This window comes from Archocentrus centrarchus, chromosome 9 (assembly GCF_007364275.1).
Source record: "Archocentrus centrarchus isolate MPI-CPG fArcCen1 chromosome 9, fArcCen1, whole genome shotgun sequence".
NCBI lineage: Eukaryota > Metazoa > Chordata > Actinopteri > Cichliformes > Cichlidae > Archocentrus > Archocentrus centrarchus.
The window spans coordinates 16,125,096-16,150,653 of NC_044354.1; the positions used below are offsets into that span (position 1 = coordinate 16,125,096).

The following is a 25,558-nucleotide window of genomic DNA, read 5'->3' on the forward strand; positions in this document are numbered from 1 at the left end:
ACACTACAGCAACTATTGTGCAGACAGTCAAAACAATTCATACTTCAGAAATAGCTTTGACTCCTGCTTCATCACTCTACAGCACTGAGGGTTCAACAGTAATGTCTCCTGAAACACAAAGAAACTTTTCTTCAGTTACAGAAGATGAAATTTCTTCTTCCTCAATAACAGACGCTGAGACCTCAGGTGAAGGGATAACTACGAGTCCCATTTCAATCCATGCAGTTCCTATAGGTTCCTCCCTTGTCACAACGGCATCAACAGCAAGTCCAATCACATATTTTGACAATCCTTTCACAGATGAGACAGATAACGCCTTACTTTCCCTTTTTACTGATAAGGCAGTGGTATCTCCTAGGCCCTCTTCATCAAGTTACCAACCTGTAGATCTATTTTCTCCAATGTCTTCTGTCAGTGATACAACTCCAGGTGAAACAACAGAGATTTTAAGCAATACAACTGTTGCTTTTGACTTCATCACTGCGACATCAACACCAGCAACTGCTTTCATCCAGTCTCAAAGAACAGTCACATCCTCTATGGCAACAAATGAAAGCCAACAAGATTTGACTCACAGCACATCACAGCCTGGTGTTGAATCTTCTTCCCGGTTCTCCTATGAGTTCATGACAGGGCACTTTACAGATGCTCACCAGTTATCTACCATGACTGAGGCAGTGACAACTTCTCTGTCTGAGTCAGAAAGAGGTCATTCTACCGATGCAGAATTTTCTGGAGATGACACATCTGCATACACAGATGAAACTTTAGAAGAAGAAACAGCCTCTGAACAGCCCTCTGTGGAATCAGCAACCACATTTAGTCCATCACATACATCCATATTTGTTGATGAAGAAGGTTCAAGTGACAGAGCTTTTACAACTTTCACAACTAATCCCTATACACTTAAAAGTTCTCGGCCAATGGCGATACCCATCATCACCTCAATGATAACCTCTGCCGACATTGACATGGAAAACTCAGGTAGCTTACCTGAAGACTCTGATTTGGAATCAAGTCAGGATGGATCAGGTGGTGACGTATCAAGTGAAACTACTACAAAACCACAAGAAGAATTTACTGTGCAAACAGATGAGACTGAAACTGATGAGACTGACAGCACATCTGACATGGTCAGTGTTGCGTTGTCAACTCAGTCCAGTACACAGATTACCAAAGAATTTGTGTCATCAACCCAATCTGCACCCATGACAAGCCCTGAGATGTACTCTGCTGGTCAGAGCAGTGGGGCAATCACAGATGAAGATGAATGGTCAGGTGATGACTTAAGTGGGTCATTTTCATCGCCATCCTCCACAAGAGTACCTGAACAGCCAGCTTCAGCAGCTTTGGATAGTACAATTTTCTCAACAGGTACAAGTTCAGTGTATACAGAAGATGATGGTCCTGATGTTCCTAAATCTACTGTAACTACAGCGTCTTCTCTATACAGCACTGAGAAGCCATACACAACAACATATGCTATTTCAACTGAAAAATCAGCACCAACTTCAGCTTTGACAGAGACAGAGAGTTCTGGCAACCAAACCACTGTGAACTTGACCTCAAAGTCTTTAGAAGTGGAGAGTGTCACATTTACAGAAGCAGTAGGTGAATCTGCAGGTTTTGTTTCAGCAACACCAACATCTGATAAGAAGGATTTCTCACAGGAGAGTAAAATTACTCCCGCAACAGATCATTCCCTTTCAAGCACTGAGAAAGATGATGTTGCTGTGGCTGAGCACACAACACTATCCTCCTATACAGCCCTGCTCTCCCATACAGCTGATGCCTCAGTAAGCAATCAGAGTGTTGTTGGCTTCGACACAGTAAGCTTCAGTAGTGAGCATAAACAAGATGAATTTACATCAATATCTACCCCAATTCCTACTGTTATGTATCACAGCGTTACAGACCAGCAGGTTGAGATCATTACTTCCAGTAGCAGCCAAGCCAAGGATGGATTAACTGAACAGGCACCCACCATAGTCCTGCATGTATCTAAACCATCAACCAGCACCTCTATCATATTCACAGAGGATACAGAACAGGAAGATAAATTATTCTCTGCAGTTACAGATGGTATGAAAGAAGACAGCTACAGTCCAGAGCCTATTACCAAAGATGATATAATAATTGATGTAGATACTATGTCTATAGTTCCTTCTTCTTCATTTTATCCAACTATTCAGACAGAGGAAGCTGGGGGTGTCACTGCAATTACAATGACCCAAAAGCTGGAGGTTACAGAAGAACCAGAGGGTTCGGGAACTGTTGTTGACACCTTTTTGAGTCCTACGCCAACCTCAGCCAGTGATTCATCATTCCCAACATCTTCTGAATACTTGTTGTCCACCTCAGAATCACCACCTGTGAAAGATGTTTCTACTGTAGAGACATCAAGCGAAGTGAAAGGCACACAATCGCCACAGGCCACACAAGCTATTTCCGTGTCCATGGAGTCAAGCTCTGAAGACATCTATGATTTAACCACACCACATATAGTTTTCTCAGTTGAGACTACCAAACCAGTGCCTGATCTATTCCAAGAAGGCACTACTGAGATTTCCACTTCCTCATCTTTACCTTCTCAAACCTTAACTGAAACAGCAGACTCTAGCTTTGTCACCCCAGTGTCCAGTGAAGATTATGTGGTCACCACAGCTAAAAAAGAAAAATCCATGGCCTCATTACCCACAATTCAGACAACAGCTACAAGTCATGGCATGACTGATGAAACCAGTAAAGCATCTGATGATGAACCTTTAGATGATGGTGACTCTGCAGGAGAAAGCTCCGAGAAAACTTCAACATCGTCTTTGAAAGGTTGGGCCACTGAAATACCAGTAACATCTACACCCTCCTCACTGCTTAGTACTGAGCAAGCCAGTTCTGAGATCATGCATACTCCCGACACTGGCATCACATCTGAGAAAACTGTGCCAGCCACAACAAGCCCGATGTTGTCTAGTGAGATGTTACGCCAAAGTGATGTAACTGCCCAGACTGAAGTTAAAATCACAGCACCGAAAGCTTCGACTGATGCAGAAAGTGGTTCTCATGCTATAATAACTTCATCTCACATGGGGACAGGAGCAGAGCCGGTTGGGATAGAATCTACAACTGTAAAACTTCAAAGTGACATAACTGCCAAACCTGAAGAAGAAGAAACTATAGCTGCTGACTCAGCATCTCCTACAGTGTCAAGCTCTGTAGACACAACACCAGAGAGCTTAAGTGAACCAACTTACTTGCTTTCCTTTGAAACAAAAAAGACTCCATCCCCATCTGTGTCCTCAATGTCTAGCACTCAGATTGGAGGGCTGGTGTCCACTTCAGAAATTACTGACCAATCATCCAAAATGATCACAGAACCTGCCCTTACCACTTCCCTCTCTGCCACTGAGAAGTCAGCTGTAGTGTCACATGAGAAGGATAACTCAACTGATAAAGACAATTCAAGTTATGTCAAAACTCCAATGGAGAGTGAGGAGAGCTTTATATCAACAGAAACAAGTTTAATAATTTCGACAGGAGAAGAAAGTTCAGGTGAAATTAAATCTAGCACCTTTGGGTCTGACTCTGTCACTCCCAGTCTATCCACTGCTAAGATGAATGTGATTACTAGCACTTTATCCTCTCAGCCAGCAAGCACCCAAACAGATGAGCCAGAATCTTTTAAGGTTGAACAAACCTCGAGTCAGAAATCACATAAGATCTTTAGCACTACAGCCTATGCAACACAGTCCCCTGCTGTGACCAGATCTATTAAGCCATTCAATACATCATCATCTTTTAAGTTGGAACCAACATTTTCTGAAAGCAAGGAGACACAAGATGCAGATGTGACAAACACAGAGGCTCCAGATGTCTCTACCAGCTCAAATGAAAAGGAAACTAAACCAGCTGTAATAGCCGAGGCTATCACTGTTGAGGCATTAGCTCCAACCAGTGTGGAATCAGTTTCTAGTTCTCAAGAAGAAGACATGACTACAGCAAGCACTGTTAAGCTGGGTGATGATGAGGTTGAGAACATCTCCCCCGAGCTCCTATCTCCCACAACTAAGTCACCTCATGTCCCTAATAATGAGGCGGAAAGTGGGTCTGTAAGTTCTGAGATTTCATCTCACAGCTATGATAATCTATCTGGCGAACTGATGACTACAAAGATGCCAAAGATTATTGATATAGAACAAAGGCCTCTTTCCCCAGATGAAATCAAGAAAGTATTTAAGGTAAATGCTACAGAAGCTTCAGAGAAGGAGGGTGCTGATATCACCTCTGGGAGAGGTGACATAGATGTCTCTACTTACACTGAAATACCCACTACCACCCAGTTGAGAGCAGTATCACCAGCCCAGATGCAGAGCCAGCTAGATGCATTTGTATCAACCACACCATCAACATTTTCTGAAGAAGATGAGAAACTGGGCAGTGATGTTACTGCGTCACCATCACTTATTGAAGGAATACCACCAAACAACGAGGAGGAAACAACTGCACTGCCTAATGCAGGAGTTGATTTGGGGCACACTGTGGTTGGCGAGACCGTGGATATTCCTGGTATGTTTTTTTTAAACATCTGGCAAAGAAAATACAGCAAAATATTAAAGCTCACATAAATTTCTGTATAATTCATCTTTTATTTTATTTTTTTATCAGGAATTAACTCATGCGCAGAGAACATTTGTCTAAATGGAGGATCTTGCTGGAAGAGTGGCAGCACCTATGCCTGCCACTGTGCTCCTGGTTACAGTGGTCATCGATGTGAGATAGGTAGGACAGTCCTTGCAAATCTCACAAGTAGCATTGCTAGTATTACATTTAATATTACTAGGGCTAGATGTTGTTCTGGTATTGTGCTGTTATTAATTATGTCTGTTTCTTATGAAGATACTGATGAGTGTCAGTCAAACCCTTGCCGCAATGGAGGTACATGTGTTGATGGCTTGGCTTCTTTCACATGCATGTGCCTCCCAAGCTATGCTGGGCTGTATTGTGAGGAGGGTAAGTTTAGAGTTAATTTAACAAATTTTATCTCTAAATTCTTTCTTATTATTCTGTTTCACATCAATAAAACTCATTGGTGGGTTTGGACTGGTCTCAACTGTCTCGACTGAGCTTATGCTATATGCATATAAGAGAGGATAAAAACTTAAACATTATAGCCTCTTTTATGTGATAATGTATTTAGACACTTAACATAATTACTCAGCTGAGCGAACCAGAAAAAAAAGTTATTACATTTTAGACATACCACAGAAATATCATTCTATCTGTATATGGCTGAGTAACGTCTTGTCCTCAGGCTTCAGTCGACTAATTAACACTATCTTTATTTCATGACAATAATTTCTTTTTTACCGTTTCTTTTTAGTGTTGTATGATGAAATTACACTGAAGTTTCTGAGTTCATGCTGGATAAACAAGCTTATCTGCACAAGGCATTTCTGTAATATATAAGAAAAATCTATTTTATTGTTAACAGTGGCACCGTATATTTATACCAAGTGTGATGGACCCAGGGCATCATACAGTATGATTTCTTTTGACCAGTGTCTACACCCTAAATTTTGTTCAGTGAATCCCACCCAGATATGCTACTCAGACACAGCTGCTGTCTGAGTAAATTTTGCCAAAAAACAACTTGAAGTGGAATAACACGAAGAAACATCCTCTCTCTGTTTGTGTGTTAGCCTTCTAAGTTGTAGATGCTAAGATTTTCATTGAGAGTGACCAGGGTGGACAGGATCAGAAATGAGTATATCAGAGGGACAGCTCAGACTGAGCAGTTTGGAAACAAAGTTAGAGAGACAAGGCTGAGATGGTTTGTGCATGTGCAGAGGAGGGCCAGTGGATATACTGGACAAAAGATGTTGAATATGGAGCTGCCAGGCAGGAGGAAAAGAGGATGATCACAGAAATGTTTTATGGATGTAGTGAAGGAGGACATGCAGAGGGTTGGTGTGACAGAAGGGGATGGTAGGGACAGGGTGAGATGAGGCAAACAATCTGCTGTGGTGACTCCTAAAGGGTGCAGCTGAAAGAAGAAGAGGAAGAAGTTTTGCACATATAAATAACTGTTAATTGCTCTGAAAACAATCTGTTTTAGCATATTAATCAAACTTCAAAATAGCCATTGGCACTTAATTGTATTGTCTTCACATCTACACAGCGATCACATCGGCAGTAGGCCTGATGGATCAGTATGCTGTGGTGTAAAGCCTGCTGTACATTTAGTAGGCTGGGTAATGCCATAAATGTTAACTGGTGAGATCAATGCATGGACTGAACTAAGAGCTAACATTTGTTCCTTTGGTTATTTCATGTCTGTTGATCTTTTGCAGATCTCTTTCTGTTTTCTGTATACCTGATCCCCTCTTATTCTGTCTTCCATCAGATACAGAAACATGTGACTATGGCTGGCATAAGTTTCAGGGGCACTGCTACAAGTACTTCCCCCAGAGGAGAAACTGGGACACAGCAGAGAGAGAGTGCCGCATGCACGGGGCTCATCTCACGAGCATCCTGTCTCATGAGGAGCAACAATATGTCAACCGTAAGTTAACGGCAGTTGTAAATAATCAATAATAAGCACAGGAACGTGATAAAAATGATTCTTAATTAAAAAAAAAAAACTTCAACATTATAAAGTTTAAACAGGACATTTTCTGTCATAAAGCTACCTCAGAAATGGATACATGTTGGGTAGGAAAAATGCAAGATAAGGATTCAGGCAATGAAAATGTCCATGCTATCTTGGTCTTTCTCTGGCACTTTCTGTGACTACCCAGTCCTAAAATGGAAATATTGCAAGTGAGAAACATAATCTGTTGTGTTTTACTCTGTAGGTCTTGGACAGGACTACCAGTGGATCGGTCTCAACGATAAGATGTTTGACAATGACTTTCACTGGACTGATGGTAGCCCTATGGTAAGACGGGATGCATTCTCACTTATTTTTGACTCAACAAACATGGCACAGAAGCAGTGTGATGTGATGCTGGCGAAAGATTCAGTCATTTAGGGAGGGTCGTTCTTTTCTGGGAGCTGCGTTCCCTTTCTCATGACACATTCTCCTCCGCCTCATGTCGCTACACCCTGGTGACTGCTCTAGTAATAAATCTGATGGAGGACACGGTGTATTTCCTTTTAACTCATTTAATGAGTGTGAGGCCTGTGCATTAAAAACAAATAGCTTTAACAAAACAAAAAATTTAAAAAAAAGATAGAGAGAAGGAAAAAGGCATGTAGTTTAGAAATGCAGTACTCATGAAACAGACTGAAAGTACATGTTTGCTGTCGTGACTCTAACTGCTGGTCACTTAACAGAGAAGTAGCTGAATGCAGTGTGCTTCCTTGTTGTACAGGCTGTTACTGTAGCTGTTTTTACTTCAAAGATGAACCTCCAGGACCAGAGAAAGGGAGGAAGCATTAAGGCAGCTTAGGGGTTAAAAGATAAGCGCAGGCCTCCTGTGGAGACTGTGTCACAGCTGAAAGATGAGGGGTGATGAGAGTGTGAGTGACACACCGTAGAGAGGAGTTTGGCAGGCGTAGACAGGTATGGTTCCTCTTTATCCCCCCACACACATGAGTGGGCCCAGCCAGCAGGCAACCACCCGGGGGAAAGGCCACCAAGCAGGCAGGCACACAGATGGACAGCACCTGTGCTCAGCTGCAGAAAGAGAAAAAAATCTGGATTGAGGGTGCCCGGGGGGTGGGGGGGTCTGTGTGGGTGGTCACCTCCAGTGGACTTAAACGTAATAAATAAGACTGCTTTTAAACAACTGTGAACTATTTAGAACTGCAAAAGAAAAGAACAGTGATTAAATAATAACTATAGAGCATTGAAACACACAGGCTGGAAGACCCTTGGATGTGTGTTTAGGTGTGGGTGATCAAAGTTTGTTTGATTATTTTGAGGAGGATGCAGGCCTGCTGAGCAGTTGATGGGTCAGCCATTTGTTAACCTGAAGTGAGCCAAGCAGGAAGTCAGTGCATGTTTGTTAACCATAATGAAAGAGGAGCAGAGCCTCGAGGCATGATTGGAGGGGTGGAGGGGTGTGGGGGGGCTGCCACAGCTTTGAAGAAGCCTTTTGAACCTAGAATGTGCTGAAAGACCACAGGTAGCATCAATGCCAGCAAAACAGCTGTGTGTATACTGTATTAATGTATAAATGTACATCTGTGTTTGTGGAATTTTGTACCTGGAGATTTATACTTGTAATGCTTGACATGCAGACTCGTGATGAAATCTCATCACAGACTCATGGTTGCCCATTATCCCAAAGCTCTATTGTCTGAAAGATACTGTAGCTGTTACATTGTATGCCAATCATGTCAAGTAGGTGAAGTCACACCATTTAGTGATACTGAATAAGGTACATAGACTGTACTGACTATAAAATCCAAGCTACTCATATTTTTGTATATATTGTGGGTTACTGTGCCATTTCTAGCATAATAATGCAGCTGGCTCTTCTCTGAACCAAGTTTATGAGCCCATTTTATAAACATTTTCTCTGCTTTTTACAGAGTCTGAAAGGGTTGCTCAGACTTGATGACTTCAGGTTTCTGTTGCTATCAGTTTAAGTTGGTTTACACAAAGATACGCTTTCTCCCTCTTGTGGACAGTAGTTAGAATTGCAGTAATAGACAACGTCCCAAAAAAGCAAAGGATTTAAGGTTTACTTTTGCCTGAAGAGCTGCAGCACCAGTCAAAAGTTTGAACACACTCACCCATCCAAACTTTTGACAAGGTAGAAACAATATTTGTTGTGATTTGGTAACCTTTATCCTACTATTGTCTACAGGTATGCTCATTTTTGCCTAACAAGGAACAAAAAAATCCCCAATTCTGGAAAGAGACACAAATCCCAGGGGTTGTGTCAGGAAGGACATCTGGAGTAATAATCTACTAAATCAAATGTACAGAGCTAAGGGAACAGCTGAAAGTAGCTTGACCCTACTCGTGTCTGTAGATTATTGCACCCTTTGCGGTGCATTCTAATGGTTAAAAGAGCAGCAAAGTATTGCCATTAGGTTTAGAATATGGTTTAATATACTCTCTTATCTGCTCTTATTTCAGCAATATGAAAACTGGAGGCCCAACCAGCCTGACAGCTTTTTCTCTTCTGGAGAAGACTGTGTAGTAATGATATGGCATGAGGATGGTCAGTGGAACGATGTTCCTTGCAACTACCACCTCACTTTCACCTGCAAGAAGGGCACAGGTAAAATGAAAAAAAATTGCTAAATTTGCACCAATCCACTTTTCTTTTTTTCTTTTTTTAAGGCAAATATACATTTCTTCAGTTGCTGGAAAATTCCTCATCTGAATGTCATTGTCTCTTCCGGTTCACAGTGGCCTGTAGTCAGCCTCCTGTGGTAGAGAATGCACGCACCTTTGGGAACATGCGTGAGAGGTATGAGATTAACTCACTGGTGAGGTACCAGTGCCGCACAGGCTTTATTCAGAGACATGTCCCAACCATCCGTTGTCGTGGGAATGGACGATGGGATGTCCCTAAAATCACCTGCATGAACCGTAAGTACAAAAATATTGCTGATATTGTTCTGAGAGTATGGAGGGCCAAAAATGTCAAAACTGAAAAAATAAAATAGAAAAAAATCGAATAAATATAAAATGTATTATTCCATCAAATGCACCATTTTGACATTTATTTATTTTGCATTTACTTATATGTTGTTATTTGGTTGCATTTTTCCCAACCTTCAATATTTTTGTATTTTCATTTGCATTTCTTAATACAGTGAAGGCTGTTTTAATATTTATTTAAGACTTAATTAATCTGTGAGCCTGTTCTAAATGACAGGAGCCTTAAAGCTGTTTTTTGTGTAGCTGGGCATTTTTTCGGTGTCTAACATACATTTTGCTGTTGATCCCTGATCAGCCAACAACAAAAGCTGACCCCATGGCAATCCCTTTAATATTAATATTGAAGCACAAAAAATGTATGTTTTTGGTGCATTTGATAAGATATCAGCCTGTTGACTGAGTTTAAATATGTTTGGTACAGGTTTTTGACAAATAGTTGTATTGGTTGAGAGTTAAATGTGATTTTTCTGCAACAGCCTCAAGCTATCAGCGGACCTTTATCAGACGGCATCAGCACAATAGACTCTACAGCATCAACAACTTCAAAAGCTCGCAAGATGAGTCCTTCCACTTTCATCATCAGCGCTACAGAGGAAGGAGGAATGGAGCATAAGTGGAAGACACGGTGATTACCAAATAACATAGCACAGCCTACCTGAGACGAGAACACATGCCTGAAGCTTGTGTGGAAGGAGCAAAAAGGAAAAAGCACAAGAGAAAACTCATCAAAGAAAGAAAAAGGGATAACCTGCAGTTTTCTTGCATTTTGGATAACGACGGAATCTTACAAAGTGCCTTTTTGTAGAGATGTAGATACAAGACCTTTCTTGTCAAGGGGCACTGTTTTATAACGATGCCAATGTGGATTATAAAAAAAAAGAAAAACAAAACCTTTCAGCTGGCTACTGGAAAAGCAAGAACTACTCTCATTTAAGGGGCAAATTCTACTCTGACATGGTTTGGCAGGTTTTCTGTATAGTAGTTATTCAGATTACAGATTAAAATATCACCCAGGACTGGGGAAAATCTTTCACTGACCGCTGGGTTATCAGCTTCTTTGTGGTGGCAGCTTTTAGTGCCTAATTACCACCTTTCATTTCTCTTCTGCTTTCATTGGATATACTGTATGTCAGTCTAAATGTTTATAAAGAGATTTCTATGGAAAGATTTTTTTTAAAATGTTACTGACATTTCTTTTATATGAGACAGTTCAATATGAAAGACTGCTTTCTAAGTACTTATCGACAAAGCCTTTATCCACAGATGGAAATTGATGACCATCATCTATTTCAAAACGAAAGAAGGGAAGCATGGCTGAAGTAGCCTCTATTTTCTACTCAAGTATGTTCAGTGCATAGCCTGTAATTAGTCTCAGCAGCATGTTTACAATAACTTTAATGCTGTGCATAATCACACACCAGCGACTCTTACTGTTGTCTGTTGTGTGGTAGCTTATATGTATGTTTTTCTTCTTCTTCTTTTGGTATGATTTCTAAAAAAAAAAAAAAAAAAAAAAATCTTTTCTGTTATTGTGGTCAATTAAAATCAGCCGTTGAGAGAATGTATTTTGTGAAACACTCAGAAAGACTTGAACGTAACAGCTGTTTAGGCAGAGATGCATATAATTTATTTTCAAGCTGCTCTTGATCTCTTTACTTGTTTTACTGATAAAATATGATTCTGTCGCTTGGCCCAGCAGTTCTCTTTAAACATTTGTATTGTTTGTTCAACAGGACACCCGCAGCATTCACTGACTAACAGCCTAAAAGAAATTACTCAACCATATCATCAATGTACATGTTTTTAATGCCAACAGTGGACCAAAGAACTCAGAGAGCCACATCAGCAATAATCTGCATCAATTTTGCTCAGTAACATTAACAGACGTGAAAAATTTTAAAGGAGAAATGTTGTTTTGTTGTCTGATTATTTGTGTGTGTTTTAGCCTTAATGTGCACATAATATAATTTTATATTTATAAGTGTTTCTTGTTTTTTTTTTTTTTTTTTTTTTTTTGTTTCTTTTTGTTTTAAATATTATTTTACAATGTGAATGTCTGGGACCTTTGTGAAAAATTTTTTTAAACTGTTTTTTCCCTGCTTTAAATCACCAAACAAATAAAAATAAATATATAAATATTATTTACTTACAAAATTTAATTTGGATTTGATTGTTGTCTGGGTTCTCTCTGGGCTTATGTAGGGTTTTTTGGTAGATTTCATGCAGGTCTAATGTGTCCATAGTTTGATTTTTTTCTAATGCTTTGATAGTGTAGTAACCTTATAACAGTAGTTGTTGTTTCATGCTGGAAAACAGTGTTACAAAATTCAAGCGGGCAGGTAACAAAGTTGAACAAATGTAAATGATTCAGATTTTGTACTGAGGGTGCACTGCAGGGATTTCACCAGCAGGTAGTGCTATCAGTCTTACTCATGAACCTTGAGATTGTGTGCACTATTACAGTACATTTCGTTTTCAATAATACCCACACAACTTGTGGAAACGAAGCATATAATGATGAATTTAAACTTCATGTGAATCACACTCTGTGGAACATAATACCAGTGCACCATTTTTCAAGGCATTGCAGTGTCTTGCACATAAATCACACACTTGTGGAAAACCTATCAGACATGCTCTACAAGCCTGTTGGTAGACAGTTGGTACATCCAGGGGGAGCAGAGAGGAAGTGGCAGTGTGGATTGTAGCAAACATATTGAGCTAAAACTGGATTAGGGGAAAGTGATGCCATGCAGAAAAGGCTGATGCGTCAGAACTGTGGACCTGCATAAGTACACCACGGTACTTTTTTAGTGAATAGTATGACTAAAGGTGGTGTTCTAGAAAAACATCTTGTGTCTACATGGTGGTGCATAAAGGAAACACATGAATTCCCTTGGTGTAAAATCAGAAACGTTTTGACTACATTACCTTTCACTGCTACTCTGGGAGCCCGTCCTTATGCAGCAATAATCACTCGGAGTTCACATTGTTCCTGCCTTATAGCACAGAGCACCATTACCTGAGTAATAACAGGTTGGTCAGTGTAATCTTTGTGTAAGTTAAGGTTGCTGCATTTTTCACTGTGAGTGCCAATTCTGTCATTAGAGGAGACATGACTTGTGATTAATGGCTGCTCCAGTGAGACTCAAACCTGCAGTCCTGCCTCATGGAGGGCAGATGTCTCATGGCTGATCAGCGGAAAAACTTTACCTCTGGGTCTGAGTCTCACTGGGCTTTAGCAGAAGTTATAGGTTTATTTTGGAAATGAAATGCTCCCTAGCGCTTACTGACTTCTTGGGCTTGGCAGGCACCTCAGACTAAAGTATATCATTCACTCAATACTATGCAGATCAGAAATTCTGATTGACAAGCATTTACAGTAGTATGTAGATAAGTAGCTAGACTAGTGCACTGCATTTGATTGGTTGTAGCCAACCAAATGATTCCTGCAAGACAGCGACAATGATGGTTCATTGTCACTGCTCATTGAGCATAGACTGCCCACTGATTTGAGTGTCTGCTTAAAGAAACCCAGCCAGAGGCCCAAAGAAAAGTTCACCTTTATGCCAAATGTTTTATATATATATATATATATATATATATATATATATATATATATACAGCTCCAAAAAAGGTTCCTAAGATGGATCACACATATTTACATTTGTCTAGCATTTCCCTGCTGTATCCACCTAAATCTGACCCCATTCCCAGAGATTCCCACAAGCCTCTTAAAGACTGTGGTACTGTTCCCTTTGTCTGACTTAGTGGTGGGTTGGCAGCCTGGCACTAAAGATAAAAATGGCAAAGAATAAATGAATGTGCGGAGAGTCTAATCTTAAGCCCTTTCGGTGACATGGCTTTACGCCAGATTCATGGCCTCTGATTTGGCAACTTAAACAATCCCATTTAGGTCTCTGCTTAAACTCCAACATCTCCCATAATGCACGATTTTACTCCTGTGGGGAAAAAAAAGGAATGTTGTTAAAAAGGAACATATGAGATTCAAAATGGATTAAAAAATTGTGTTCTTTATTTCAAACAGCTTCATTTGAAAAGGTACATGGTGCTAAGATACAACATCGCCTTTTTTTTTTTCCATGTGCAAATTTCAATTTGAGTTTTGCTATTACAAACAATGCATCACCTCATTATCACATGTGCTCTACATGCAGTGTGTCTGTATCCAGGATTAGAAAAGTTTTGTTGCACCTCTAATTATCAGCTCACACCGAGAGTGTGATTGATCATCAGAATAAAATGACCTGTTAAAAAAACAGAATACCAATTGAAATTTGCAGCTCACAGCATGAATATGTGTGACTGTGCCAGTGGTCATGTGCAACAAAACATTTAATAGTCATACTTTAACTGCTGTAATATTAGATTTTTTTTGGGAATATCACTCTTTTGTTGGAGAGTCATATCTGCAGCTAATCTGAATTAATGTCTTAGCTAGAATCCAAATAATGTTAGAGAAATTATGAGACTGAATCTGTTCTTTTTCTTAAAAAAAAAACCCCACACATGCTAGAAAAACAAAAATAAAATAAACTATTGTTAAACATCATTAAAATGTAAAAACATTTTGTTAGGACAAAAGAGTGCGTTGCATTAGATTATATTGGTCTTTGTACCTGGAAATGGCTCTAATAGAAGCTTCCACAGCAAAAACAGTAACAGACCAAAACATTTACCTTCATTTTCTTGGCAAATAATGTCATCACAGCTCTTCTGTTTGAAAAGCTTTTTTTCAGTTTCAGACGGTAAAAGCAAACATTAACTGCAGCTGATCATTTTGTACAGTGTAACAGGTACCCATAGCTGTAGACTTTGTCAAGAACAAAAATATGTGATATTTTATTTTTTATCGAGTACCTGAACATGAATTTTAATGCAGCTCATTTCAGCTGCAGATGCACGTCTTTGCACTAAATTTTGAGCTTCATCAATCTAATCATTTGTGGGAGACAAACTGAACTCAGATGATGCTGACCATTACCTTCTAACCTCGTCTCTGTCACATTAGTCATACTTTGACACAACAGACCTTTACTTAATACTCTGCGTAAAACCAACGAAAGCCCAGCATAAAAAAATACAAAACACAATAGCTACAAATCATTTTTCTCAATGCTTAGGTGGGTATAAGATGTATGCATGTATATTTTCTTAGGGTTATTACAGCTTCAGAAAGGTATTGAGTTCATGCTAGGTTAGATCAAAAGCTTATCTGCTTCATTGTTGATTTTACTGGTTGTGGCTGTTGCTGCTCTTTGGTGGTCATGGCTTCTTTAGACCTATCTACCCCCTCACTGATCAGCCTTGTAGCAGTACACGCCATAGGACTTCACCGTCTTGTCAGGAAACCCAACAAAACGCACTGCTGTTTCTGTAGGGCTGCAGTTCTTGCGGGGCCTGGAGATGGGGTAGCGGACACTTCCATCAGCCAGCCAGCCAGCATCACAGCGATCGTAGCCCTCGATCTTCCAGGCGGCAAATATTTGGCCAACCTTGGCAATCTCCGCACCGTCGTCTCTGCATGCCTGCACAGCCTCATAGAAGGTCAGCCTTTCAGGCTGGACCAGCCAATAGAGATGTCCTGAGAGCAGATAAAGCAAACAAGAATATTTCTAATAACTGCAGTACTATATATATAGTACATTGATCTTTGTGGTCATTGTGCTTCCTGGACAAATATTTTTTTTATAAACTAACCTTTGAATGCAGAAGCAAAGCAGAACACATCAAATCGGCTAATCTTCTTGTCTTGGCGTCCATAGTTTCTGAGGCCAGGCCCGTTGTTGGAGCCACCACAAGGCTGCCTGGGTTTGGTGATAGGATACTGCACTGTGCCATCATTCAGCCATCCAGCATTGCACCAGTCCAAACCGCCCTTCCATGCCTCAAGCAGCTGTTCATGTGAGGCAATCACAGCATCCTGGTCCTCACAGGCTTGCACGGCATCGTTGAAGTTCAGGTTGTATCTGCCCAAAGGGGGGGAGTATGGGAACACTACACCTGAATGGGGCAGATAAGATGAAATTATCATGATAATGTTTTAAGATATTAGTATTAAGGATAAGTTCTGAATACAAAGGACATGCCATCTAATTAAGGTCTCAAGAAAAAAAAATAGCTTTTACAATCATATTATTCTATTCTTGTTTGTATTGAATATCATTCAGTCATCCATGCTGTAGTTTCAAAACATACTCAGGAAAAATATTGCAGATAGGTTAGAGCTACTTTGACTGCACTTACATAATGCTGGAAAAGGTTAAACGTAATCCCAGAGAGTTTAGTTATTGATCAGGCCATACATATGAATTGAGACGATTTAGTACTCAGGCTACTCTCTGTAGAAAGGGGCTCCGAGCTGACTCAAAACTGCAGAAAGCTCAGCAAAAAAAAAAAAAAAAAAAGGCCCAGAGTAACTGCTAAAGAATCAGTGGAATATCATAACATCTTAGTTCATGAGTTTGTGGAACGTGGTGCATGGAGTGCGGCGTCAGTGGGCAGAAAAGGAGAAAGGGAGGGAGATTTGTGATTCGGAGCTGATTTGCTGCCTCCAGTTTTTACAGTTCATCCAAGTATATCAAGCCATGATGTCAGAGTGGCTGTTGACCAGCTGAAGCTCAAAAATATGGATGATGACCCTTTCTACTGAAATAAATCTTCTACAGAATGTAAGAAAATCTGCTTTGTATGGTGGCACAGTCAAAGCACAGTAACCAAGTAGAGATGGGGTGGACTGATTTCAAATAATCTTTTTTCACAACAGCTTTTGAGAAAATGTCAGAAGAATCTCTGTTAAGAAGAATAATCCAAATCTCCTTGATAGCTGTGCTACTATCAGACCACTGCCATATCTCTATGTATATCGCTACAAATACAGAGGTTTGCAGGATGCTTTTAAATGTCGACCTTTTAGTAGTTCAGGTAGAGAAGCTTGCAGCGATTTTTCCAGTGGTCTCAAGAGATGAGACTTTGCTATCTTCTTAATTGTACGCCACCTCTGTATGATCATCTTATGCAAACTAGGTGTTCAGTTTTGCTGCATTAAAACACTCTAAAGTGCTTTAACTGCATTAATCCAATAAGAGGTGGCAAATGAAAGGACTCCAAAGTAGATTTACACATTAGTACAATTCAGATCAGGAATGCTATGCTAAGGCAGATTTTTAAAATAAATAAATAATACATTATCAAATGCATTTCATGATTAGTGAAAAAAAAAAAAAAATCATAATTATTTTCAGCTGGGTACTTCCTGCCCATCCCTAAAATTAACTATGGAAATAGTAACAAACACAAAATAAAACAGAACTTACCATCTATCAGACCACCTTGCACCTCCAAGATGACCTCTTGCACTGTCTCTTCAATCCCGTTCATGATCTCACATTGGTATTTTCCCATGTCATCCATGGAGACTGCAGTAATTATTATGGAAGCGTCTTCACTGTCAGAGTTCTGCATAAAGACCCGACCGTCGAAGCTCCCATAGGTCTTCTTGTGGTATCCCATTGAAAGCAGAACATCCTCATTCATTGCTTCATCATCTTCCACTTTGGTCCAATGGATCCGGACATTCAAGGATCCACTGTCTGAGGACCAGAGCCTGCAGGGCAGGGTGATGTTGTCACCTAGTTGAGCAGAAACCTTGACTAGAAAAGAAGAAAATATGATATATTTTTTTTCTGTGGTCTGGTCTTGATCAGAATTATGATACTTGGATTAAAAAAAAAATGATTGTATAACTTTTTATGTACTGATTTCCTTTTACATTTTAGCTTTGCAAATTTGGAAATAGAAAATGTTTTTTGGGGTTCTTCCCTCTGCACTTCTGCCCTCTTTGTTACATGTTAATTGTTTGCCTTTTTAATATAATGGCTACACTACATATTTTGGCATGTCTATACTGTTTGTATTACTGTAATATATAAATGCACCATCTGAAGCATTGCCTCACACAAAGCTAGTGAAGAGTCTGGAGTCTGTTTGGTTTATTAAATGTAATATTGGGCACCAGCCAGTCCTCAGCCCTGAAAGCCAGTAATCCTTTTTCAGTCTCCTTCCTGCTGTTGTCAGTCCTTACATTTATAAGCCTTTAGTTCCTCAGCATTAACCCACAAAATGAAGTGCTTTTCTTTCATCCACTACATCTGATTTGTGTTAAGTATGTCAGGCACATAAATAACAGGAAAAGTGAGCAGATAATATTGTTGACAAAATACAGAATCTAGCTGTCATCATTATTTCTTTTACTTATTTCCTCTGTGCACACCCTCTCTATCTTCCCTGTCCAAGCTAGGCCACCCTTTAACTCAAAATGACAGGTCATCTGTGTCTCACCACTGGTTCCCATCTTCTATCTTTAGACCTCACAGGAGTTGCTTAGTTAAAACCCCAGCCAAGAACGAGGGTGGGGGGCTGTCTGTGCCAGACAATAACGAGCACTAGATAAATGTATGCAGACAGGACCGCCGACACCCTCACCCCCATCCACACCCCATAAACACACCACAGTTTAAGCTTTTAACAATCTAACTTGGAAACAGAAGCACAGTAAGGTAAGAGGCAATGCACAAGACTTGACTCATAAGATAAAATCCATTTCCTCTTTACTTGTATTCATACGCAAGCAACATTGTTGTTTAAGTTTGTGGTATTCATTGGAAAAGCTGAGCTACTGTGTGTCTTTTCTTGTTTACTCAGTATGGATGATCTGCATCTAAACTAGTCTGCTTCTGATTTCTGACTGAGGATGCCAGCATTTATGTTGAGACGCTTCACTTTGAGGAGCCACACCTGAGCATGACTGGAATACTGTGTCTCTGGCTCTTCAACGGGAAGCCATTTCCCACATGGCTATTACAGGAAATGAAAAGAGACACTGGCTCTGACTCTGCTCAACCCACAGGCTTCCCCCAACACACACACACACACTCACAGTAGAGTGACACTGAATCAACTTCTTGTCAAAGGCCTGCTGAAACTGTCACAGTCCACGCAGAGGAAGTGTGTCCAGAGTTCGTTGAGTGGTTCTCTGATCATTAGAATTGAGAACTCCCGCGCAAGGAATTAATTAGCAAAGCCAGTGCTGACAGACCTAATCTACCCTTCAGTCCCACCTTACGTCACTTTACACTCCATGTTCTCATTTCTTTTGTAAGGCTGCACATGCCAATTACTACGCCTATTACCAAATCACCACACCCACTGCCTCGCTTGCCTCTTGAGTGGTTAACAAGACGCCAGGTATTTTATGAGTTAGGAAACACACTTCTGCCACTTCTAATTGCCAGTGTCTGGACAAGATTCCTCTTTGCCTGTTTTGTCAGAGAGAAATGACTCACATCTTCTCGGTGCCTCGTAAATTCTCTGCATTGGTAGCACTGTGCATAAAATCCGATTGAAACCTAAGGCATCCAGGATGACTAAACTGCTCATCAAAAGCTCTGGCAAAGCGCGATGCAAACGTCAACACAGACTCACCAGATGTAATTACATCCAGCAGTGATGTCTGAAATTGTTAGACTACAGAATAAAGGGCTTCATTGTAATGCCTTGTGGAAACACTGTTCAACTAAGAAATTAAGACCACCTATGTGAGAGTGTGGAGCAGATTAATTAGATACTGCAGTACGATTACAATGTAATAACAAGAGCTTTGAGTGAACTGCTGATATTAAACGAAAGCACAGTACTGGTAAATAAATTTGTGTTTATTGATATATTCTGGAGCACCCTTGACACTTACAATCACAGAGAGAAAGAAGCATGTTGAAGCAATTCCTGACTTTTAGCTTCTCCTGCGGTTACCTCTAGACAGATATCCCAGAGGAGAATGTGGCCCTGGCCATACTAGACATGCTGCACATATAAAGCAACATTCAGTTGCAGGTAGTAATCCTTCTGGGAAGAGAAGGAAACCTTTCTTTTCTTAGACATTCTCAAATCGTATGTGACCCTTTGAGGCCCAAGGTGGTTCCAAATTGTCACATTTATTGGTGGTCAAGTAATACGGAACCATTATGCCTGAAAATTTTGTCAAGTGTGCAGCAGGAAATAAAAACTAAATGAACACATGTGTAGGACAGAATAATAAATGAACATGTGTAGTGCAATAAAAAAAAAGCTTAACAGCTGCAGCCAAGACCTACTGCCATTTTATTAGCAAGCACAGTTCAGTTTCACTCTGTAAAGTGTAGTTTTAGAACGTGATTAGAACCAGCTGCTTCTTTACAACACTGAACTGTAAATTATATTTACAGTGATCTAGATCCACTCAGTGCCCCGTGTATTCTTTTGCACTGTTATGCTGTAACCCCTGAACTTTTGAAGTTGCTTGAAATTACTAAATGATCAACACTGGCTTAAAACCCCTCTTTGAAAGGCTGGAAATCGACAGAGCACAGCTTGCATGTTTATATCTGCATGTGCACATTGTGCCACACCCTCTAGCAGAGCAAGGGGTGCTTTCCAACATCCCAAAGTGTTGCTCTCTTCTCTTGCTGGCCCACTTGTGTCAGTATGGAGAAAGAATTAACAAGCACAGCTGGGATAAGCACAGCAGGCCAGCTCCTACACATGTATGCCAATGAGCTCTTTCCTGTATTCTGTCATGCAAAACAAGCACAAACACAAGAAGTGTGTGTACACGCTCACGTGCACATGGTAAACATCAGTGGACATGCACCATAGATTGCCATCGGTGATTTGTGAAATTTTTCTCAAGCTTAATAAAACAGTATCAATACCATCAAACATGCCTCTGCGAACATCTCATCTCCTACCCTAAACACATCTTCACCTCAGCCCTCACCCCTTTTCCCCACTCAACCCCAGTAGCAACCAGGCCAGGCTTCAGTAACCAACAACCACAGTAAGCATTAGACTTAACAGACTATTACTTCACAGGAAAAGACAGAGTCATTTGGCTGCTGTTCAGCATGGGGCTCTATACATTTGGCTGTGGGTCATTAATCTTAACTCTGCTCCTGTCAGGCTGCCTGCTACCATGGCTGATTTCCAAAAGCTCCCAGTGGCAGAGCAAGTCAGTAGGTATAAGGACAGGCAATTCCCCATGAGCAGAGAGAGAATACATGGCTCATGTGGCTAATAAAATATGCTGTATGGAACAATGGCAGCTGGCCTGAGCTGAGCAAATGCTTTTACATAATTCGGGCAATGACATCACATACAAATGCTCGAGTAGCACATAAACATGCAAACGCGCACACAAACACACTCTTGTGACGTCACTCGCAAAATTTAAATGTTTGGATGGAAAAAAAAAACCCCATAATTTCTGTTCCCAGAGTGAAACTCTCGTCCTCAAGGATGAGCCATTTCCTCTGCTCCTGGAAGAGAGAGACGGCTGAGACATTCCTAATTTGACATCTACTGAGTCAGCTTGCAGAGATGCTGAAAGCACATTAAATATCAGTCAATACATATAACATGAGGACATCTAGCAAGTCCTTTTTTCTTTCTCTGCAGCAGTAGATCTAGCAGTATTTTATAGCTTGCATGGGGAGCAGCAATCAAATGGTGTCAATCTGCAGGCAGGTGTGAATTTGAAATTACAACAGCATTATGATGGCGTGCAGGTGCTCTCTGATAGTAAGTTTTAATTTTGTGTTTGAAACAAATACTGTCAGTCAAAGGGAATAATAACACTATAAATCACATCATAGTCAGCATTTACATCCAAAAGCAAAAAAAAAGGAACAAGCACTAGTAGCCCAATTTCATCCACTGCAGCACTTGTGACCTATTTTAGGAGTACAACCACTGGTATTAGTCATTCTGTGGCGTGGGTAGGAAGTCCCTGTGAATAACAAGGGTAATTTATTCACCAGCCAGTCCATGCTGTGGTGGTCTGTATGCAGCAAGTCAGTGAGTTTAATGGTGAGTTACATTGTGTCTATGTGAGTGTTACCCCAGAGACGGGTTTGTTACCTACTGCTACAATGACGCTGTTATAAGACAAGCCTTTGCTGGGGTACCACTTTGCCCAGGTTGCTTAGACAGCTCACCGCCCTTTACTTATTCTTCCTGCACACCGTTAATGCAAAATCATGCATTCATAAAAAAAATGATAGGCACACATGTTAAAATATTTGACATCTTTTTAAATCTTACCTCTCTTTAGTGAGGGAGGGGTTGTCTCTTGACTGTACGCACTGCCAGCCAGGGTCATGAAGAGTATAGTGATGCACAGCAACCTCATCATTTTCTCTCTCTTTTGTTTTTTTCCTCAAAGGGATCCCTTCACCAAAGAAAATTAAACAAAATATTAGTAATTAAAATGTATCTTATCTAAGATGTAAATATTTAAACAATTTTTCTTGTCTTTTAATTTTATTAATCTAGCTGCCCCCTTTCCGTTTTTGTTTGCTCAGCAGCTGCCTGTGGTGCTACTGGAAAGTTTAGGCTCCTCTGAGGTCCAGACAAGTGCCTTTTATTGTAGCACAGCATGGTTGAGACCACTCCTTCTCCCTTCAGCCCATCACCATGCATAAGCTCTATACTAGCCCCCCTTTGCCACTTTTTAGATGAAAAAAACCTCCCTCCTTTCTCTTGGGAGAAAGAAAGATAGCGCCAAACTCCGGACAATTAACCTGTTGATAATTACCAAGAGGCTCGGTACATTAGATACAAGAGAATCTTCAATGATTTGTCTGTGGCGTGCTTTGTAATACAACAGCTACACCAGCAAGTAAAACATAGCCTTAAAATATAACAACTCTTTTTCATGACATCCTTTGTTGAAGGACTTGCATCCAAGGTATGCTTTTGGTCCATTAACTCTGATTTACTTGTTTTGAATCGTCTGTTTATTAGCCTTCAATTAAATATAAGTTAAGTGATTAAGTCATGCATAACTCTAAACTTTATGAAAGGCCAGATAACATCTGTCTGCCCGTGAAGAGATGTGAAAAGCACTTGCGATGATGACCTGCAAGTTACATAGAGTTGATGCAAGCCCATTAAATGTTAAAGGGTCATAAAAAGTGATGTATGCATCTCCCTGTGAGTGATGCTTTTATTTTAACCTCCTTTGCTCCTTTTATGTACAAAGTCATCCTCCTCCTGTCTTTCTTTTCCCTTTTGAACTAAACATTTGTAACTAAGAATGTAAGACAAAGTCAGCTAAAACAGACCCTTCCCATAGTTACAGTAAATTGTCTGAGCATGTTTCTCTCAGTCTCCTCTGATGTTCTTGTCAGGGCAGATAGCAGTACCTCAGAGCATTCGGAGAAGCACTAGGGAGGTAAAATGTGGCTCTGTGACCAGCCGCGAGCGAAGATAGCCTGTGTGCTCGCTCCTAAATGTAAAGCCTTAGGAATAGGGGAATATGTTGCAGATGCTTCTCTGGACCTCTCTGATACTAGAATTATAACAGATGGGACATCCCAAACTATGTATTGCTTTCTTTCTGTAGCCTGCCCCATCTGTCAGTCCTTCACATGCATAGAGATGACAGCAGGGTACACTGTGGTGTAAACTGTAGTAATCAAAATCTCCAAGCTTAGATTGGATCCTCTTATTCAACACAGAGGCAAAAAAACAAGTTACATAAGACTGCCACAGGGCCACTGAACAAAGTGAACTTAGGTTTAGACATTATCCCAGTGTGAGGCAGACTTTGAGCTTGAAAGAGCGCTGCAATCACCTGTATCATATGGATTAAATATAGGAAAGGATATCAAAGCCAGTGCAATCTGTAAAAGACTTTTTGGCCAAACTGTAAGTAAGTAGGAAAGCCCTTACCTCCCATCAACTGGCTATTTGTGACAATAATCTAGTACGCATGTTTGAAAGAATTGATTTTTTTGTTATAATATTCCCATCGAGTCCTGCTGATCAAAAAATAAAAGAGGAGCTGTCGTCAGCATTGGCATTATGCATAAAACCAGAAAAGTCAGCAAAATGTGTTAAATAGTTTAGGCTCCAGATCAATTCAAATATACTTAAAATGTACAAGCATAATAAAGCATCATGCATCTAGAAGGCCAACATAATTTTGAGATCTACAGTGTGGCTCTGGGTTTGAAGGAGCTGTATGATTTACAAGGCTTGTGGGCAAATGCATTACAATTTTGGCAGATGCTGAGGCACAGCAGCTAACGTGCAAACTCTACTCATTTTCAGGATCCAAGTAAAAGGTCTTTAACCAAGACATTTTCTTCAGTCATGTAAAGACATTAAATTTGTTTTCAGGATAAATACATTTTCCCTTGTTTGTCCTAAAGGAGATACAGAAAACAGATCTGAATTCCAAACTGAGACCTTTTATATTCAGTGCTGGAAAATGTACCGACACATAACACTCTAAGTGAACCCCTACTTGCAGCATACTAGAAAGAAAAAGCATAAAACATCTTTTCAGTATATGCAGATGCTTAAAAATATGCAAATACAAATGCATCTGTATAGCTTGCAGGATTAGGTGTCCTGTGGAGAATGCGTGGGTCTGCTGTGTCAGAGCCAGGTCTCTGGGCCATGAGCACATTCACAGCTGGCTCTCTGTAGGCTGCACTCTCAGGCTTTAGCCAGGTGGTAAAATTTCTCCGTCCTTCCATCCTTTCCTTCCTTCCTTACATCAATCCATCTATTTTCAGCCACTTATCCTGGTCCAGAGTCATGGGCTGCTATTTGTTAACAAGAATTCATGTTAACAAATAGCACTTCTTTGGATCCTGGCCAAAGAAGGCACTGACAGGCAGGCAGGATAGCACAAAGCATCAAAAGAGTGACTGTTAGGACCCTTGGGAGTCTCTTATATAAACCTCCCCATAACACTAGACAGGAAAAGGTCAAGCTGAACAAGAATGGGTTAACCCATGTTAGACATATTCACATTAGCCACCGCCAAACACGTGTTCCTTATTATCTGCACAGTATGACACATGATTAGGAGATAGAAGAAGTTTACATGAGGATAATATGCTGCTCACTCTTGGTAGTGGAACAAAGAAGTGAAAAACTTGGACTTTAAAAGGTTTTGGGTGGGACGAAAAAGCCAATATGCAGATACGTTAGCAGAGCCTCTTTGACGCCCCACATCTGGCGTTTCACAGTCATCCCCTCCATATCAGATCAGGGAGAAACAAAAAGGGCCTTTTTTCATTTTATGTTTTGTCATGGATATTCTCTGTCAACAGATCCTGAGATGGGTTGAATCAACACCTTCACTTGGCTCCTCTGGCTCTTCTGTGCGCCATCTGTGCGCTCTGACTGAAAGGCAGCCAGGGTGGCTGAGGCAGAAGTGTAGCACCCCACCGCTTTATATTGTGTTCTGACCGGGAACCCCAGGATTGACCAAACTAGGTGGGGTGTGGGTCCGATGCAAAGTGGATACCACGAAGGTTCACTTGTGGACAATGATGTGATGACTATTAAGAAACTTAAATCACACGCTATTTAAAATAACACTGACTCAGATGACTCTTTAACTCCAAAACTGAACATTTACTGAACGTGAACGCAAGATAGAAAACCACACTTTTAAATGCAAAATGTAAGACACAAATGAAACACTAAAACACTTGTATTCTTATAATACCAGTAAAAATATTGAACTCAACCTTTGCTTTTCCCAATCAGTTCGAATGGATTAGGCTTATAAGGGTTAATTCTGACTACTCAGTCATTCAAATATACACAGTCACTTAACAGTACTCATACATGGGCCCCACACACACGCTCGCATTCACACAAACGTTGCAGGCCTGATTGATGCGTGCTGCAGCACAGTGGCGAAACTCCTCTTCACTCACCGATAGCTGCACCAGAAACGTCTGACTTACAGTTCCGCGTTGCGAACCAGCTCACCCTCTCGTCCCCTCCGGACGACAGTCAACCAGTTCTCGTCTGCAGTCTGTTTCCGCTCACCACTCGCCACCGACAGGGCAAAGAAGA

The 25,558-nt window shown here is 40.5% G+C and overlaps 2 protein-coding genes across 2 annotated transcripts in view; one reads left to right on the forward strand and one right to left on the reverse strand.

Moving 5' to 3' along the window:
* Positions 1 to 11,559, forward strand: part of vcana (versican a) — a 50,856-nt gene extending 39,297 nt beyond the window's left edge. The window contains exons 6-12 of the mRNA XM_030738213.1: positions 4,663 to 4,776; positions 4,894 to 5,007; positions 6,401 to 6,559; positions 6,852 to 6,934; positions 9,089 to 9,233; positions 9,365 to 9,547; positions 10,096 to 11,559. Of these exons, the coding sequence (XP_030594073.1) occupies positions 4,663 to 4,776; positions 4,894 to 5,007; positions 6,401 to 6,559; positions 6,852 to 6,934; positions 9,089 to 9,233; positions 9,365 to 9,547; positions 10,096 to 10,232 (935 nt within the window). The 3' untranslated portion in view covers positions 10,233 to 11,559. The remainder of the gene's footprint in view (positions 1 to 4,662; positions 4,777 to 4,893; positions 5,008 to 6,400; positions 6,560 to 6,851; positions 6,935 to 9,088; positions 9,234 to 9,364; positions 9,548 to 10,095) is intronic.
* Positions 11,560 to 13,633: 2,074 nt separating this feature from the next.
* Positions 13,634 to 22,058, reverse strand: LOC115786153 (hyaluronan and proteoglycan link protein 1-like). Its single transcript, XM_030738199.1, has 4 exons — positions 21,776 to 22,058; positions 16,957 to 17,292; positions 15,341 to 15,643; positions 13,634 to 15,224 (listed from the first exon to the last, which is right to left on the reverse strand). Exons 1-4 carry the CDS (start codon positions 21,864 to 21,866, stop codon positions 14,935 to 14,937), a joined length of 1,020 nt encoding a protein of 339 aa, XP_030594059.1. The 5' UTR covers positions 21,867 to 22,058; the 3' UTR covers positions 13,634 to 14,934.
* Positions 22,059 to 25,558: the final 3,500 nt, after the last annotated feature.

Excerpts from the sequence above, each read along its gene's own strand:
- LOC115786153 (XM_030738199.1), bottom strand. The coding sequence starts at position 21,866 with ATGATGAGGTTGCTGTGCATCACTATACTCTTCATGACCCTGGCTGGC. Across the intron at positions 17,293-21,775 it reads CCCTCCCTCACTAAAGAGAG|TCAAGGTTTCTGCTCAACTA; the intron begins GTAAGATTTAAA and ends CTTCTTTTCTAG. Across the intron at positions 15,644-16,956 it reads GCAAGGTGGTCTGATAGATG|GTGTAGTGTTCCCATACTCC; the intron begins GTAAGTTCTGTT and ends TGCCCCATTCAG.